General features: G+C 38.0%; 1 protein-coding gene across 1 annotated transcript in view; it reads left to right on the top strand.

Annotated features, from left to right (window-relative positions):
- OTOGL (otogelin like) overlaps positions 1–15,859 on the top strand; it is a 94,391-nt gene extending 78,532 nt beyond the window's left edge. The window contains exons 49-57 of the mRNA XM_058805944.1: positions 92–196; positions 285–325; positions 1,277–1,340; positions 2,296–2,474; positions 2,822–2,926; positions 7,217–7,336; positions 8,933–8,978; positions 13,136–13,215; positions 15,659–15,859. Of these exons, the coding sequence (XP_058661927.1) occupies positions 92–196; positions 285–325; positions 1,277–1,340; positions 2,296–2,474; positions 2,822–2,926; positions 7,217–7,336; positions 8,933–8,978; positions 13,136–13,215; positions 15,659–15,859 (941 nt within the window). The remainder of the gene's footprint in view (positions 1–91; positions 197–284; positions 326–1,276; positions 1,341–2,295; positions 2,475–2,821; positions 2,927–7,216; positions 7,337–8,932; positions 8,979–13,135; positions 13,216–15,658) is intronic.
- The last annotated feature ends 497 nt before the right edge of the window (positions 15,860–16,356 follow it).

The raw sequence follows: 16,356 nt of genomic DNA, 5'->3' as shown, positions 1-16,356 counted from the left end.
TATTTTAAAAATAGTTTATCGAAAGTAATGTAAGCTGGAAAATATGAAGGGAAGTTGAATGAGTTCTTATATGTCTTTCTCCCTCATTTAGTTTGTGACGAAAATCTTTGTTCTGAGCCTCCTATGATTTGCACAGATGACATGACACCTGTGAAGGAAAAAATACTCGGGCAATGTTGTCCAGAATGGCACTGTGGTAATTATAGCTTTATTCTTTAGTCACAACTCTTAATCAAAGCTAACAGTTAGCTAATTGATTAACACAGATTTCTTTCTCTCCTCAGAATGTAGTTGTGAAAATGCTACCATGCTGACCTGTAAATTGGTACGTGATGTCTTTTAAATACTGTTAGTAATGGTGTTGAGCTGTCTTACTCTTCTCTTTTACACTCCTTGTTTCAGTTGTAAAGAGTAACAGGGACAGGGTGGGATTGCCCTGCAGTCCCAGCTCAAGCATGTAATTCCAAGTGTCTGCACAGCGTTGTCAACCGTTCCTTGGAGAAATTTCACTTTGTGTGCTGTAAGGTGGAAAAAGAAAAAAAGCTACTGTAATTTTATCCTGTTCAGTGTTGACATGAAACAATATGCTAGTAAGGCTTTCCACATAAATAATTCACATTTAAAAATAATTAATGAGGTATGAGCTATATGATTATATGTATCATCTGAAGAAATGTGTCATTTTGTTAATAATTTATGCTTTTGATTAAAATTATTTCATGCTGTTTAATTTTGCTGATATGAGCAGTCATGAATACTTTGCTCCTCATGTAGTTTTTCATAATAGGGATGTGATCTGGAAAAAAAAATGTGACTGTATGTTCAAATTCCCATTAATGCTATAGTGACCATATTTTCCTTATCCAATACCTGAAGTTTTGTTCCTCATGTGAAGACAGCATAACATAAAGTGTATTAAGGAATTTTAGATTTAAATAGCTTTCACCTGTCTTTTGAAAGAAAATCATTAGGAGGCAATCTTTTGCTAATATATTCATTATAGAAATAATTTTGTGTCTCAGGAAAAAAATGCTGTTTATTGACTCTGCTATTCTATGTACCCCTACAGAAAATGATGTTTTCTGCTTTAAGAGATAAATACACTGAATAACTCTCAATATGCTACTGTTCTTTAATACATGGCAATTTTCCTCTTTTATGAAACCAGGGGTGGAAGTAATGAAAGTAATATTTTACATTTTTAGAGAAAAAATGTCTGTGTAGCACTACATTTAATTGTGCATGACTTTGCAAACTTTTATCTTTCTGTACACAGGGAGAAGTTAAAAAAATAGATAGCAGTGTTTCCAGTGCTTGTGGATGCACTCACTATATTTGTGGTAACTTTTTATATTCCTCATCATTGTGTTTTATTTTTTAGCTAAAAGGGTGTGCAAAGAAAGCAGAACTAAGGTCATTGTCACCTTCTCAAATGTAAACACTCTTTTATCTTAATTTGATGTGTGTCTCTGTAGTTATGCAATGATACTTTATTTTCTGAATATGGTGCTTTGCCTGCTATGCCATCCATTTTGTGCCTGCTCTGGCAGAATGTGGGAGTGCTGTAGAACTGCCCATGCTTTCAGAGTCAGGTACAGTCTCTCTGGTGAGAGACAAGAAGGAAACAGGCTGTGAACAGTAGCTGAGTGTGAGCAGGGCAGCTGCTCCTAGTCTGCTTTCAACACAAATGAGAAAAAATCTTGCCCAGAGCAACAGACTTGTTCAGCCAGCACAAGAGGTAGCCAGATCAAGATCAGAGCTCTGCTCCCTTCCCTCACTCAGCTACCCATGTACAGCAGATTTCATTTGCACTCTGCATGGGGGTGCAGAGGCAAGCTGCAGTCCTGGCAGCAGCCCAGGCTGAACTGCCTCCAAGAGCCAAGCACATATTTACAGTACAGCTTGAACAGATTACTGGACCACAGGTATTTGCTGAGTGGTTTAATTGGCAGAAGGGCCACATTGTGTGATGTGCAGAATAGCTCAATGTTAAATATTAGAATACTTTTAAAATAAGAACAACAGACATTTTACTTCTGTAGTAGGAACACTATCAGTTTTAGGCAGTTTTGCATTTTGCAGCATTTTCTAAAACTGAATTATCATTCCTCCCCATCTTGTTTGGTAACTAAAACCACAAACCAATCTAGTCTAAAAGATAGAATACTTTTGCAGTGAATAGGAATTTGCCCTACTTCTGTCGTACCAGTGCTTCTGTTAATTTGTTTAAAGATTATTTTCCCCCCCCCTCCCCCCCCCCCCCCCCCCGTTAACATCTGTTTCTTTTGGTTTTAGAGAAGGATGATGTGTGCATCTTCCAAGAGGTCACAGTACTGAATCCTGGGCAGTCAGTGATTCAGTACTTGGATGGAGACCTTTGTTACACTGTACGGTGTTTACAAGAAAAAGATCAGAACACAGGCTACAATGCCATGCATTTCACAATGATGAACTGCTCCCAGCAATGTGAAGCTGTGAGTATTCTTAAAATGCAGGAATTATGCAATTTGTGAACACAACTGCACAACTAGGATAAAAATTGTAGTGAAGACTTTTGCTAGTCCTGTTTACTCAGCAAGAATTGAGAATTTAGCAGTGATGATGTGTATCATGTGTCTGCACAATTATTTTGAGAGGCAGTTTCTAGCAGCCTATGTAAACAAATCTGTCTTAACTGTCCATCCATCCATCCATCCATCCATCCATCCATCCATCCATCCATTGTTTTCCTTGGTGCTTTTATTTTCAGAAATCAAAGAATTTTCATATAATGTATGTTTAAAAAGTACTAGCTTGTCTATTTCCTTTCATTTCTTTCCAGCATCAAGTATATATTCCTTCCTTCAGTCACGATACATGTTGTGGTATGTGTCAAAATGTGTCCTGCTCTTTTCATACAGAGAATGGAACACTGATTTTGTATGAGGTAAGTGCCTCTGAACAGAGATAAGAAGTAACTGTAATGATACAATAGACAGGAGTCTGACAGGCATTTCTAACTTAACTCATGCAGTCATTCTTGCTTCATCTTCTCCTTACTGCGAATTACATGCTTAGACTATTTCTGGTGTATGATTGGAACCTGCCATTTCACACATGTAAATATCTCATAGCTTTTAATATTTCCTGCAAAGATCTGCAAATGTCATCATTTACTTAAGGCTGGATATGCTCTAACTGCAGAATTGTGACTCTATATTAGGTATTGCTATTTAGAGGTGTTGAGAGCTTCTAAGTCTACATCAGGACTTCTATGTACCCCTCTTCCGAGGGCCACTCTTCTCTTTCTGCTGGTTACTACAAAAAGGAGAAGTGCAAATTGAGGTTTTGGGGTTCAGGGTCTTGGTGGTGTGTGGGATCTCAGCACCTCAGGATGGAGGTGCAGAGAGGCCGAGACCACCCTTGGGGGGCTCGGGAATCCTGGAATGTTGCCAGAAGTGTCTGGTGGCAGGATTTTGATCCTACACAGGAGATGAGACCTGTATGAGGACTGGGAGGATTCCACTGGGTGAATGGTGAAGGGATAAGTTAGTTAAAGTGTAAAACACAGGGTTTAGGATTTTGGTACAGGGGGGTCTAGAGAAGTAAGATGGAGGAATTGGGGCGTGTCCTGTCCTTCTTCTTCTTCTTCTTGGCCTCCATCTTCTGTGGTGGTGGTGGCACTTTGGGATTGGTCATTACTAAAAGTGCACCGGTTAATAAGGGTAGAAGGTATTGGAGTAAAATGATAAATATTGTACACGTAACTTAGGGTATAAAGATAAGTGACCGCCCGGGGGCTTGAGAGTGTGCCCATGGCTGACTTGCTGTGCAGACCTCTGTCGGGCTGAAAGAAAATCTTTTAGATAAACAATTAATAAACACCAAGACCGAGACAAGATCAGAAGTCTCTCCTCGTCCTTTGAAGCATCGGCTCTCCAAGGCCATCCCTGAGAATTCCCTGGGCCTTTCCAGGCCACCAGAACAGCAACACAGAAAACCTTACAAGTGGCGTTCGCTGCGTGGGCACCCCCCACCAACCCTTTTGGGGGGGGATCAGCCCTGAAGAGCTGAAGAGCTGAAGAGCTGAAGAGCCGAGAGGGCAGCTCCTGAGGAGAGAAGCCTGAAAAAAAAAAAAAAAAAAAGGAAAAGAAGAAAGAAGAAAAGAAAAGAAAAGAAAAGAAAAGAAAAGAAAAGAAAAGAAAAGAAAAGAAAAGAAAAGAAAAGAAAAGAAAAGAAAAGAAAAGAAAAGAAAAGAAAAGAAAAGAAAAACAGCCAGAAGAGTCTGCAAAAAAACAGCAGTCACTGAGAATTCCATCTCTCAGCTTCTGCCGAAGGCAGTTCGCAGAGCAGCCCGGATCGGAACCGGAAGGCGCCTCTGGATTCCTTCTCCTGTGACCTGCTGGACAGAGACGGGAGCCTTCGGACAGCTCTGACGACAGATTCGGTGAGAAGGTCAAAAAATAAGAACATAATTGCACACTCTCCCAAAAAACAACGGGAAATTTTGTCCGCCTTACAAGGTGTGGCTCAAACATATACAGAAAGGATCTCAAAAGAAAGAATTAAAACAGCTGTTATTGTGGGCAAGGCTTAATTACCCACTGGCCGAAACATGCCTGCTATTTGAAGTGGGGTTTTGGCAGGAAATTAATAGGCACTTATATTTTTTAGCAACAAAGAAGGACGAGACAGCGTTAAAGCTGCTCTCGCCGGCAAGGAAAATGCTTGAAAGGCATTTTGGTACAGTCGAAAAGACTGGGAGAGCAACGAAAAGTTGCCGGCACCCTCAGAAGGAGAGTGGGGGGCAAAGCCCCAGGAGAAAAAAAAAAAAATAAAAAAAATCTCTGGCCTCAAGAAGCCAGGGGAAAGGGCTCTCGAGAAAAGAGAGCAGGAAATAATATTAAAGCCCCGGTCCCAAAACCCAGAAACCCCAAGAAGCTCCTAAAGCGTCCTGAAACTCCGGAGAATACAAGGGAGTCAGGATCGGAGGGGGGGGGTGCAGGGGGGAGAGAAGGGATCGGGGGGGGAGGCGCTTTCCCGCGGGGGGCACGGCGCGGCAGTGACGGAGCTGGCGGGGAGCGCGGGTGAAGAGATAAAGGGAGACATGAGTGCAGACGCGGCTTTTATCAGCGCGGCGCCGGGGGGTGGCGGCCGCTCCGGCCGGCCGGCCGGCAGAGTAACCCGGGAGCAAAGTCGGCTCGAATTGCGGGGCGGGCCCGGGTGCCGGCGGGGGGCGGGCTGTACACACCGGCGGGAGGAGTGGACACAACGTCAGAGGGAGAGGAGACAGAGTCAGGGGCAGACCGAGAGGAGATTCGGAGGTGGAACGAGGGGGAGAGAGTGACGTCTCGGGCGAGGAGGGGCCGTGCTCGGGATCCTATGTCCCAGCGGCTCCACACTCTCTTCAGACTTGATGCTTCTGGTACAACCCTCGGAGTCCCAGTCCCTTCCCTTCAAGGGAGACGTTCTGGTGTTCAAGCTCCATTTTCAGCTGAATTAAAAGCCAAGCAGACACGGTCTCAAATGAGATCACGAACACGGCAATCGACAGGACAGGGGCGGTAGAGCTCATGCTGTCATCCGAGCTGGGGAGGCCGGTGACAGCGCCACCTAGTGGGGGGCAAGGCTTTCGCTTGTATCTCCACAGATCGAGACGTGGGTGTCGGCACGACACGTGAAACCATTTCGAGTGCGAGAACATGAAAATGCGGATCCCAGAACAAAGATCCAAGAGAAAAAAAAAGAGACGAGTACTCAGACAGGAGTCGAGACTCAGATTGCCAAGACGACTCGGAAGAGAAATAAAAAGGAACTAAGGACTTTGGGGGGATTCTCTGTTAAGGTCCTGAATGAAAAGCAAAGCAATGATGTCACACAGAAGTGAAGCCATGAGTTTCATGATGCTTATGTGCATCATTCTTTCATTCATTGAAATAAGCAATGGGGGTAATTTACCTATTAATCAGCCAAAGCAAAATGTATGGTAGAATTCTTTGACATCTCTCCCATTTGGAGAGGAATTTTAAGAGTAGGATTTTATGTTTTAATAATTCTCCTATTCCTCATACTTGTCGTCCCATGCATATTTGCATGTTTAAAACACGCTATGAATCGGATAGTAAAAGAGATCTTCCTGGTGCAAACAGAAGGGGGAGATGTGGGATCTCAGCACCTCAGGATGGAGGTGCAGAGAGGCCGAGACCACCCTTGGGGGGCTCGGGAATCCTGGAATGTTGCCAGAAGTGTCTGGTGGCAGGATTTTGATCCTACACAGGAGATGAGACCTGTATGAGGACTGGGAGGATTCCACTGGGTGAATGGTGAAGGGATAAGTTAGTTAAAGTGTAAAACACAGGGTTTAGGATTTTGGTACAGCGGGGTCTAAAGAAGTAAGATGGAGGAATTGGGGCGTGTCCTGTCCTTCTTCTTCTTCTTCTTGGCCTCCATCTTCTGTGGTGGTGGTGGCACTTTGGGATTGGTCATTACTAAAAGTGCACCGGTTAATAAGGGTAGAAGGTATTGGAGTAAAATGATAAATATTGTACACGTAACTTAGGGTATAAAGATAAGTGACCGCCCGGGGGCTTGAGAGTGTGCCCATGGCTGACTTGCTGTGCAGACCTCTGTCGGGCTGAAAGAAAATCTTTTAGATAAACAATTAATAAACACCAAGACCGAGACAAGATCAGAAGTCTCTCCTCATCCTTTGAAGCGTCGGCTCTCCAAGGCCATCCCTGAGAATTCCCTGGACCTACAAGCCTAAACAGCCGAGAAACCGAGCAAATGTCATCCCTGAGCTATCTCAGGACATAAATCAGCTGGACGTAAATCAGCAGCAAAGAAACAAAGAAGTACGCCGGAAAATTTACAGTGGTGTGCTCCAGCATCCGCATGCACAGAAATTTAGATGTGGCCATGACTTGGTTCATAATTCCAATTGATTTCAGAGCAAAAGAAATGACTGAACTGGCACAAAGTCCTTTCATTCTGCAGTAGGGCACCCATGCTCAGCAGCATGCTCAGCATGGGCAGTAGAGCCATGGCTCCAGGGAGGAGTAGCCTCTTGTAATTAGAGGATGGTCTTTCCTTTTGCCACCTACTCGTGGTCTGCAGCAGACTTTCCACTCCAGTGGATGCTACAGCATGAGGGCACTGCTTTTATAGACATTTCAGGTTGGAAATAAAGCTGAAGTGTTTTGGTTTTCCTAACAACAGCTTTGTTTTGTATATTCAGGAAGGAAGCACCTGGACCTCCAACTGCACCAACTACAAATGTGTTAAGACTGTTGCAGGGGTTATTGCACTGGGATCAAGTGTTGTCTGCCCCCCATTTAATGACACTGAGTGTACAAAGGTTTGTACTTTGAGTAAGGTAAGTGACAATAATTGCTCCAGAGTTTGACTTACACGCCAAAATTCAGGCAAACTTCATGCACTTTCTTTAAATTAAAAAAGTGGTAAGTAAAAACATGTAAATGAGCAATTTGCAGTCATTTCCTATACTCCTGTTTTCTTTCCAACTGACAAATTATCTGTGAGGAGTGTAAAAGTTTGGCCTGAGTATTGTTGATGACTGCTTTTAGAACTGGAATCATGCTTGACATACCACTATAAAAAGTGGTAATCGCTATGTCTTGCCTTATTTTGGAATAATACTTTGCCAAGTTCATAGAACACACACAATAAATAAATCAGATCTATAAATAAAAAAAAAAAGCTCCATATAAATGTCAGCTATATTAAAAAACCCTTAAGTTGTGCAATGGTTAGGGAGATGACTGAGTATATATAAACTTTATTAGCTCTTAAACTAAAATTTGTGTAACCAAACAAAAAATATCCAGGGTATCTACCTACATCATATATTTTAAAATATTAAGGTGGCCTATCCATATAAACTGCTTTGAAGAACGTGTATTCTTCACAAAGGTTGTATATTTATTTATGGTTTAATTTCTAATTTAATAATTCTCTAAATTTATAATGCCTGCCAAATTTTTCACTTGCAGTACATTTTATATTTAATATGAGCTACAAATAATAGTAAATATATATGTAGAAAGGATAAGTACCATGGTTGCCTTGGCTACAGATTATGCATTTAGTACTAGTCCTAATTATCCCTTCCATTTATTTAAAAAAGTTCTTATTTCTTCCAGTCCTGAAGAAAGTATTCTGTTTAAAAATAATGCCTGTACTACTTTGAGTTAATGCTTGAATTTCTTCCTTGGAACCATTCTGACACCATTCAGATCTATTAGGTTAAGATTTTAAAGAACAGAGCCCTAAAATTAACTTTCTGAATCAGTCTGACCTGTTTTTGAGAGACGCTGAGCATAGGCTGAGCATTAGCTGAGAAGAAAATTTTTCTCACAGGCAATTCAGGATAATTCAGGAATATCTGAGTTTAAGTGGTCTTTTAAGAAGTTCTTGAACAACATATTCAATGTAAGGAGGTAAAAAATATATGCTTGCATGAAAAGATAGAAGCTGAAAAATGTCTGTCTTTTGTCTCTTGTTATCCTAAGATAACATCAGCAAAAGATAGCATCTATTAATCTTCTGTAGTCTGCTTGATGTGCAGATCTGGGCTACTCACACGAATTTTTGAAACTATCCTTATAAATCTCCGTGGTGGGGAAATGGATGATAGTAGATTATATAAAAACATGCTTATAGAAACGAAATGATTTCTTCAAAGGAAACTAAATCAGATGTCAACTGAACACAATTGAAATTGTCATCATGATGAGCTCATTTTCAGTGTCAAAGGCACTAAATAATTCATGAAACAATCCTTCAGCTGATACATATCTGTGTAATTCTGTTGATTTCAGTGGCACTACTTTGTATTAGTTTGATGTCTTTAAAATGTGGAATATCTTGAGATACAATTTCCCTTTGCATTAGGTTCAGACTTTTTTGCTATATTCTTCTTTTATTTTCCTAGAATGGAGGAATTGTGCAGACGTATAATGATGGCTGCTGCAAGACCTGTAAGTGATGAAGGCTGCAATATGTGCTAGTTTAGCTTTGGTTTTGGAAGGCTTATTTTTTAACCTCTGTTGCTGGGACATAAAGAGGGAAAAAGCATGCAGTTCCCCCTGCAAATCTCATAAAATTGTTGTAGTTACCTAACAACTCTTAAGAGATCTTGCTTAATTTGGCTGCTGACTTGGTGATTTTTAACATTATTGTTCTGGAGTATAATCAAATCTCTCCAAATATAACCCATGGAAGATTAAAATTGTCTCAATTAAAACAATTAAAACATTCTCTTAAGTTGGCTCTCAAATAGTGCCTATATGATCTTCACCTTAAAAGACAAGAATTTTCCTCTTAAAAGTGATTCTTGATTCAATGATATTTTGCAATGCATCTTCAAACTTAGCAATTTATTCTGTATGCCTAATACATATTTTCTAGGTCCAAAATACTGAAATGTTTTTTCTTAAATCCAAAATGAGGAAAAATTAGAGAAATATTGATGATAGCAATGCTTATATAAAATCAGCCTTTTAATATCTGGTAATACATTAACATTTTCTGTGTGTAACTTTAAAATATGATTAAATGTGACTCAAAATGACATAAAGCTTTCACAATTTATGCAATTTTAAAAATAGATTGAGAACACACTGGTTTTCTCTGCAGTTTTGACTAGAATTAATTTTTATTATCTACTTATATAATTATGCATGCGTGTGTATGTATATATCTGTTTATGTTTTTTAAAAGTAATTCTGTAGAGCAGGGACATGTTCAGCATTACAGAAAATCTTAACCCTCTGTTTTGGCCTTTTTTGTGTTCAACATTAGAGTAAAAGCAAATTAGTCTTTGGAATTTTTGTATACAAACAATATTAATTAATATTATTGAATAGCAAGTTGCAGACTTATAACCATATATTGCACTGTTATTATGTAAAACTGAAGTGCAATATATTGAATATAAGTTGGAGAAATAGGGGAAGTAGTGATATTTATAAAATACAGAACAATGCCAAACTTCCAAGCTATGTGATTCTTAGAAAGGAAACTGCAAATATTGTTGTTCCATTGCAACCAAAACATGTAAAATTAAAGCTATTTTAATGCAACAGAATATGTTTTATTATCGAGAATCACCGTAGAGAAGTAACACACCAGAATTTTACTAAAATCTTACTAATAAATAATCTTTCTCTCATGAGATAAACTGTGTGGAAAAAAAAAATCTGCCCCCCTTACCCCCCAAAAAATTTGGTTGTCATTATTTAGAAAATTAGTCTTAAAAATTATTAAAATTATTGACTGCTGGTTCTCTGCTGACCAAGATTTATAATTTTGGCCATATTCTGTGGCCTCAGGAAAGGCATTGTTATACTTCAGAAATACTTGCTGAGGTGGCTGCTAAAACTGCCAGATATCATTCATACAATTATATGCTATTTTATTTTTATTTTTAACTAAAAGCATGTGCCCTGTGGGGAAGCAGTTAAGATAAGAGTACTTATGAATAGAGCTTGCAACACATTGGGATTTTAATGGGAGCAAATAACTTTTCTGAAAGAGCTTGATTTAATGCATGCAAAGCGAGTGCATATATTTAATTCTTACCTTGCCATAGACAGACTAATTCCAAAAGTTTGGTTTAAAAGTAAGCATTCCAGTTTTGTGTTAACCAGGAGAATAATAAAGTACAGGCCATCTTTAGTGAGACTTGAAGCAGCTGCAGAGTTTATAAATTGTAGAAGATTTACAGGAAAGCTCATCATCTTTTGCTAAAAGAAAAATTGCAGTTGGCAGTGTAAGAATTAATGAAGTACCATTTATACAGAAATGTTTTTATTTCATGAGAATCTTCTATTCCTAATGATTCTGCCAGGTTCTGGATTGGGTCTATTACCCTTTGCCATTAGTCCAGTAGTGCCTACTGATAGTATTAATTGTGAACCAGGTATTATTTTTAATAATGTATTTTCTTTCCTTTTTTTTTTTTTTTTTTTTTTTTAATAATATAAGAACTGCTTGATATATGTGTCATAGCTGTCATCATTACTGGATATTACCATGCAGTTAATGGTTCTGGGCCTGATACTGAGAGATGCTGATCCTCTGCTGCCTTCCCAAATCAGTGATTTTCTAAAACCTGGTTAAGATTCACTGCTCAGCACCTGTCAGAATTAGGTTCATCCATTTCTGGTATATGCTGTTGATGGTTATTTCTGCTGCTCATTGCTGAAACTGGTTTTATCACATGAACTTACTGTACAGGATAGTTTTAATAAGAAATGTTACTTTAAAAAAAATCATAATTTTGAATTCTGTTACCAAGAGATTCTGAATCTGATCCTAGGTCTCTAAATTTAATGATGGAAATCGTTTTGCCTTAAAATAGAGCAAGAATGTGTGTTATTGTGTGGTCTCACCTTTGCAGATATGGATTCATGCTGTGTTTCTTCTTTGTCACAAATAATGTATTTTACAGAGTTACAAAAATATTGAGGCCAGGGGTGGGGAGGGGGATACAACGCATACAATTGCAACTCCATGGCAATACACAGTTTTTATACCAGATGTTACAGAATGTTACAGAACTGTTGCAGTACACTCATAATTCTGTGCTTTTTAGGATAGATGAGTCACAAAAACTCCTTCCTCAAATAAGGAGTGAGTAAACAAAGCACATCTGATACTGAAATGCAGATCTTTACAGTTCAAGGCTGGAGAGAGCAGAGTATAGCAGCAGAGCTTTTGTAAGAGATCAGCACTTTGTATGCTGAAATGTTAGATATACATCTCTGTATGACTTGTAGCAGTACAAGGATTGCACTGTCTACACATAAGCTGGCAAACACTTTCAGATTGAAACATTACAGGAAATTTTTTAAGTGTTTCTGAGGAAGGAAAAGTGAGATGTTATAGTCTAACAACTTTTCTCCTGTAGTGATCTGCTCGTTCAGTAAGAGAATTTAGTTTGATTCTTTAAGGCACCTGTTAAAATCTAGCTGTACTCTGCAGCCAGCTTAATTTTCAGTACTTAATGGAGCTGTGGTTGCAGAATATTTTCGTTACTCAGAGATCATTTATCTTATAAAAGTGCTCTCAAGCTTCTGGGGAACAGAAGAGTTGCTTTTCTGTACACCCAACCTTGAAGGAAGGTCAAGAAAGTGCTGAATAGTGCTTATTATTTTATATACTGTTCGTCCAGAATGGTTACACAGCAAAACTACCAGATCATTTTGATGGGTGGTGGATAAGGAGATCTAAATAACTGCTGTTATACTGATAGTAATAATGGTCTGATACAGAGTGAAGCATGAAAAATTATATGTTTAATTGTTTCAGTATTGTATTATGACTTCGAATATGTTAAAAAATGGCTTTTCACTGTACAGTTTTATTTTTCAAAATAAAAAAACCCCAAAACCCTCCTATCAATATCTCCAGGACTGAATATAAAATTTCAGTATTTCCCTCATCCTAGACCTGTATGCTGACCTCATATGCTACATGTTTCAGCTCTGGTGATAAAAAGTGCACCATATTTAGCAAATAAATGCATGTCTTTCTTTCACAGCTTCATAAAAGGACATATTTCTCAAAATATATTTAAATAATATAATTACATTTAATTTTTAGTCATGAAAAATAGCATGAAGATTGTAATCACGTTCACACTTTCGCCTTCTTGGATGTTAAGTTTTGATAATTTTTTAAAAGGCGGGACCAAAATCCTATTTGCATTCAACATTCCAAATAAAACAGAATTAATTCTAATACTATTAAAAATGACTCAATACATTTTTTCTAATTGCATCTATTTCTCTTGTCATATGTTCAATCTAAAAATATATTCATAGTTTAATTGTTTATGGCTTATAGTTTTATAAACTATGAAGCATATTCATACTTTAAAAAATTTGTATAGCTTATTTGGGGCATTTGATGCTCACATGTGCCATTGAAAAAAATAGGTTATACTGCACAGCATCTATGTATTATTATATTATATTTAAAAAGAAAATTATGGAAATAACAATTTCTGTGTGTACATTATTGAAAACAAAGTGTAACTATTTAAATTATGTTAATATATTTAATTTTTTAAAGAAGCAAATACATTACAGAAGATATATTGATTCAGTATGCATTTTTTGTATTTTATCAGGCAAAAAGGAAGAAAGGATTTGCCAGAAAATGACAATTAGGACAACCATAAGAAAAAATGACTGTATAAGTCAAAGCCCGGTAAGCATAAAATTTCAATGCTGGGCCTATGGCATGAAAAGCCAAGCATTAGAAAGTTGGTTATGGCTAACAACAAGCAACAAAATGTGCTGCTTTCTCCTCAAAAGCAAACTTGATTCTAGGAATGTTATCCTACCATAAATGGAGTAAAACTAGGTGTTTCTATTACTGAGCCCTCCCACCTGGAGGAACACCTGGCTTCAGATGAAAAATACTGACTAAAATTACTTTAACTAATGGAGGCACTGAACTCCTTAGTGTGAAATAATATCCTGCTCTAAAAGAGGAGCAGAAATGTTCCAACTTAAAATGTGATGAAACTGCTGTATTCCTCTTTGAAGACCTTTATGCTCTCTGTCTTCCCTCACATTGCATAGGTTTCCATATCATAAATTCATAATGCCATTTATTTATGGGTCTGCTTAAGACACCTTATTTCTCAGCTTTGGTGTCGCCCCATCTACAGACCCTAGGAAATTTCTGAGCAGCAAATGTGCTTCTCATGTAGCACTTGAAAGGGCAGCAATTGACAAAGTATCTCAAGACTTCCAAAAATCTTCTGGCAAGATTCTGTTGGAGAATCTAAGCAGTCATTAGGGAAGAGGCAAAATGTCATCACATGTTAAAAGCCATCCTGATAGAAGGTCAGTGGTGACGTGTTCAGATTTTAATTGTAGGAATGCATTGTAGGTGTATTTATTTAGTTTTAGAAGGATTGATAATGAGGAAGTATAAATAGATGAAATTAGAGTAATTTGCCATAGTTAAGAGATGAGTCTGGAGAGTTTCAGTGTTACTTCAACAACCTAGGGTAAGAGACAGTAATACAACAAAATAAAGACATGGTATTGACTAAATAAAGAATATTAAAATGAAAGATTTAGTCAAGCCTCATAGGTTTTTTTAAGCTAGGTGAAAAGATCCTTGCCCTTTCATCCAGTTCTATGACAAGCTCTGCCTTCCTGCTGACAAAAAGGCTAAAATTATGGCATTTAGGCAAATAGATAGGCAGTGGAAACAAGCTCATTCTAGTGTCTTTTATGAATAAGTTCTGCATTATGAGAGAGGGCTCTGTTCAGCTGCGGTCCCTCTACATTGCTGCAGAACTAAAGTGTTCAGAGAGGAGCAACAGGAATGTTGGCCAGGTCATGTCTTGAATGGTACATCAAATAAGGCCTTCCTTTTCATCTTTCTGTTGTAAACTTTTCTTTATTTCCTCCCTCTCTACCTTCCAAAAACACCTGCCACCATCCCACCTTTATTAGAGCCCCCTTTTCCCAGTATCTCCTTGTTCCAAATTTCCTTGGTGGCTGCATATCCTTCATACAGTCCAGGTTCCCTTACTCTTCCCACAGACGTACCTCCAGATTTTCATGTCCTCATGCCCTAAACTCCCTCTCCTCTCCAGCTCCCCCACTGGCACTCTTTTTCCATCATGTGATTTTGCCCTATCAAATGTTGGTATCTGCTGTGACTGACTGGAAACTGCATACGTGTTCTTGGCCAGACTACTGCTGTCAAACTTTGGATAGGGCTGAGCATGATTATGTTTTATAATTAATAACTGGGATTGCTAGTGCCTAGGAAAAAGTCTTTTTTACTCCTGCCAAATCTCAGGTAATTTCAAACTTATAAAAGTAATCTTTTAGTCTAATTTGTATAGGTATGGGGAGTTTCATCACAGGCATAGGAGTAGATCAAAGCATCTTTCATATGCATCACCTGCAGAAGAAATGAGATTTAAGTCTGTCACAAAGAGAACTAGACCTTGTATAGCCATCCTCGATTTCCCAGCATTTGAACTCTGCTTAAGTTTAATTAAAAAGTATTTTTTTCCCTGTCAACATATCAGCTAAGAAAATTCCTCACATAATGTAACAGTAAGAGAAAGCTTTGCGCTGCTGAAATCTAGAGCACAAATAATTTTCTGGATAGCTTGTGCCCAAGCTGGTTTGTTACTGCACGTACTTTTTGGATATATTTATTTGAGTGATAACACAGCCCTCAGTCACAATCAGAACAAATAAGAAAGGGAAAAGCTTTTGCACTGATATGCTTTTTCTCTTTCAAGGAGAAAGATAAACTTCCCTTCATTTTACATAGAATAATTTAACTTTTTATCTGTGAACATGAAAAGGACATGGATTCACCTGTGCTGTTCCAAAGTTATCAATGGGGATTCAATTTTGGTATCCATAGCACAAGATTGAAACAAAACACATGATTAAACAATAAAGAAAAGTTTAATTAAAAATATTTTAAATGTGGCTAAACTTAGAATGAATGAATTTTAGAAGATAAAATAATTTTTAAGACCAGAGTCCTTTTCAAATGTAAAAATGGGTTTTAATCACAATGAAGTTTGAAATGCAATATTTTTATAATAAAATTTCAGATTTCTAGTTTTAATTCTCATTCTTATTTTCTTCTATTTTACTCATAGGTCAATGTGGCTTCATGTGATGGCAAATGCCCATCTGCAACAATTTACAATGTCAATATTGATAGCCATCTAAGATTCTGTAAATGTTGTCGAGAAATCGGAACACGAGTCGTGACTGTGCCCTTGCGCTGCTCAGGAAACGGCACCGAAATTATGTACGTCATTCAAGAGCCCATAGACTGCTCGTGCCAGTGGAATTGAACCTTGCTGTGGACATGATTTGGCTTTCACCAGACACAGTTTTTTGGTCATGGATGGGTATAGCACTCTGCAGGGAAATAGAAAAGGCATCAGTTATGCTTTATAATGTAACTTTTCCCAAATTTAGCAAAGATGGTTGTTCTTCAAATTGTCCTTGAAAATATTGGCAAGAATAGAAAGAAAAATATAAATCTTGTTGAACAAGATGTAGTTTATCCATCATTTATTTCTACTCAGTGGCTTTCTGTTGAGGTGGTGAAAAAAGCTGTTTAGTATTTCCAGTATTTTAAAATTTTGGATCATGGATACCTATCAAAGTAGAGAATTTCTCAAACAATTTCTCAGTAGTTCATTTACTTGGAGGCCTCCAGCTGAAAACCATCACCAGTCCTATGTTTAAATTGGAAAGAAGTATATTAGGATTTTGAAAATGACTGAATTAATTTATTTTAAAAATAGTGGGTTCAACTGTAACAATTTTACCTTGCTCAAAAATC

Source organism: Ammospiza caudacuta, chromosome 5 (genome assembly GCF_027887145.1).
Source record: "Ammospiza caudacuta isolate bAmmCau1 chromosome 5, bAmmCau1.pri, whole genome shotgun sequence".
NCBI lineage: Eukaryota > Metazoa > Chordata > Aves > Passeriformes > Passerellidae > Ammospiza > Ammospiza caudacuta.
This window is presented reverse-complemented; position numbering and strand designations above follow the sequence as displayed.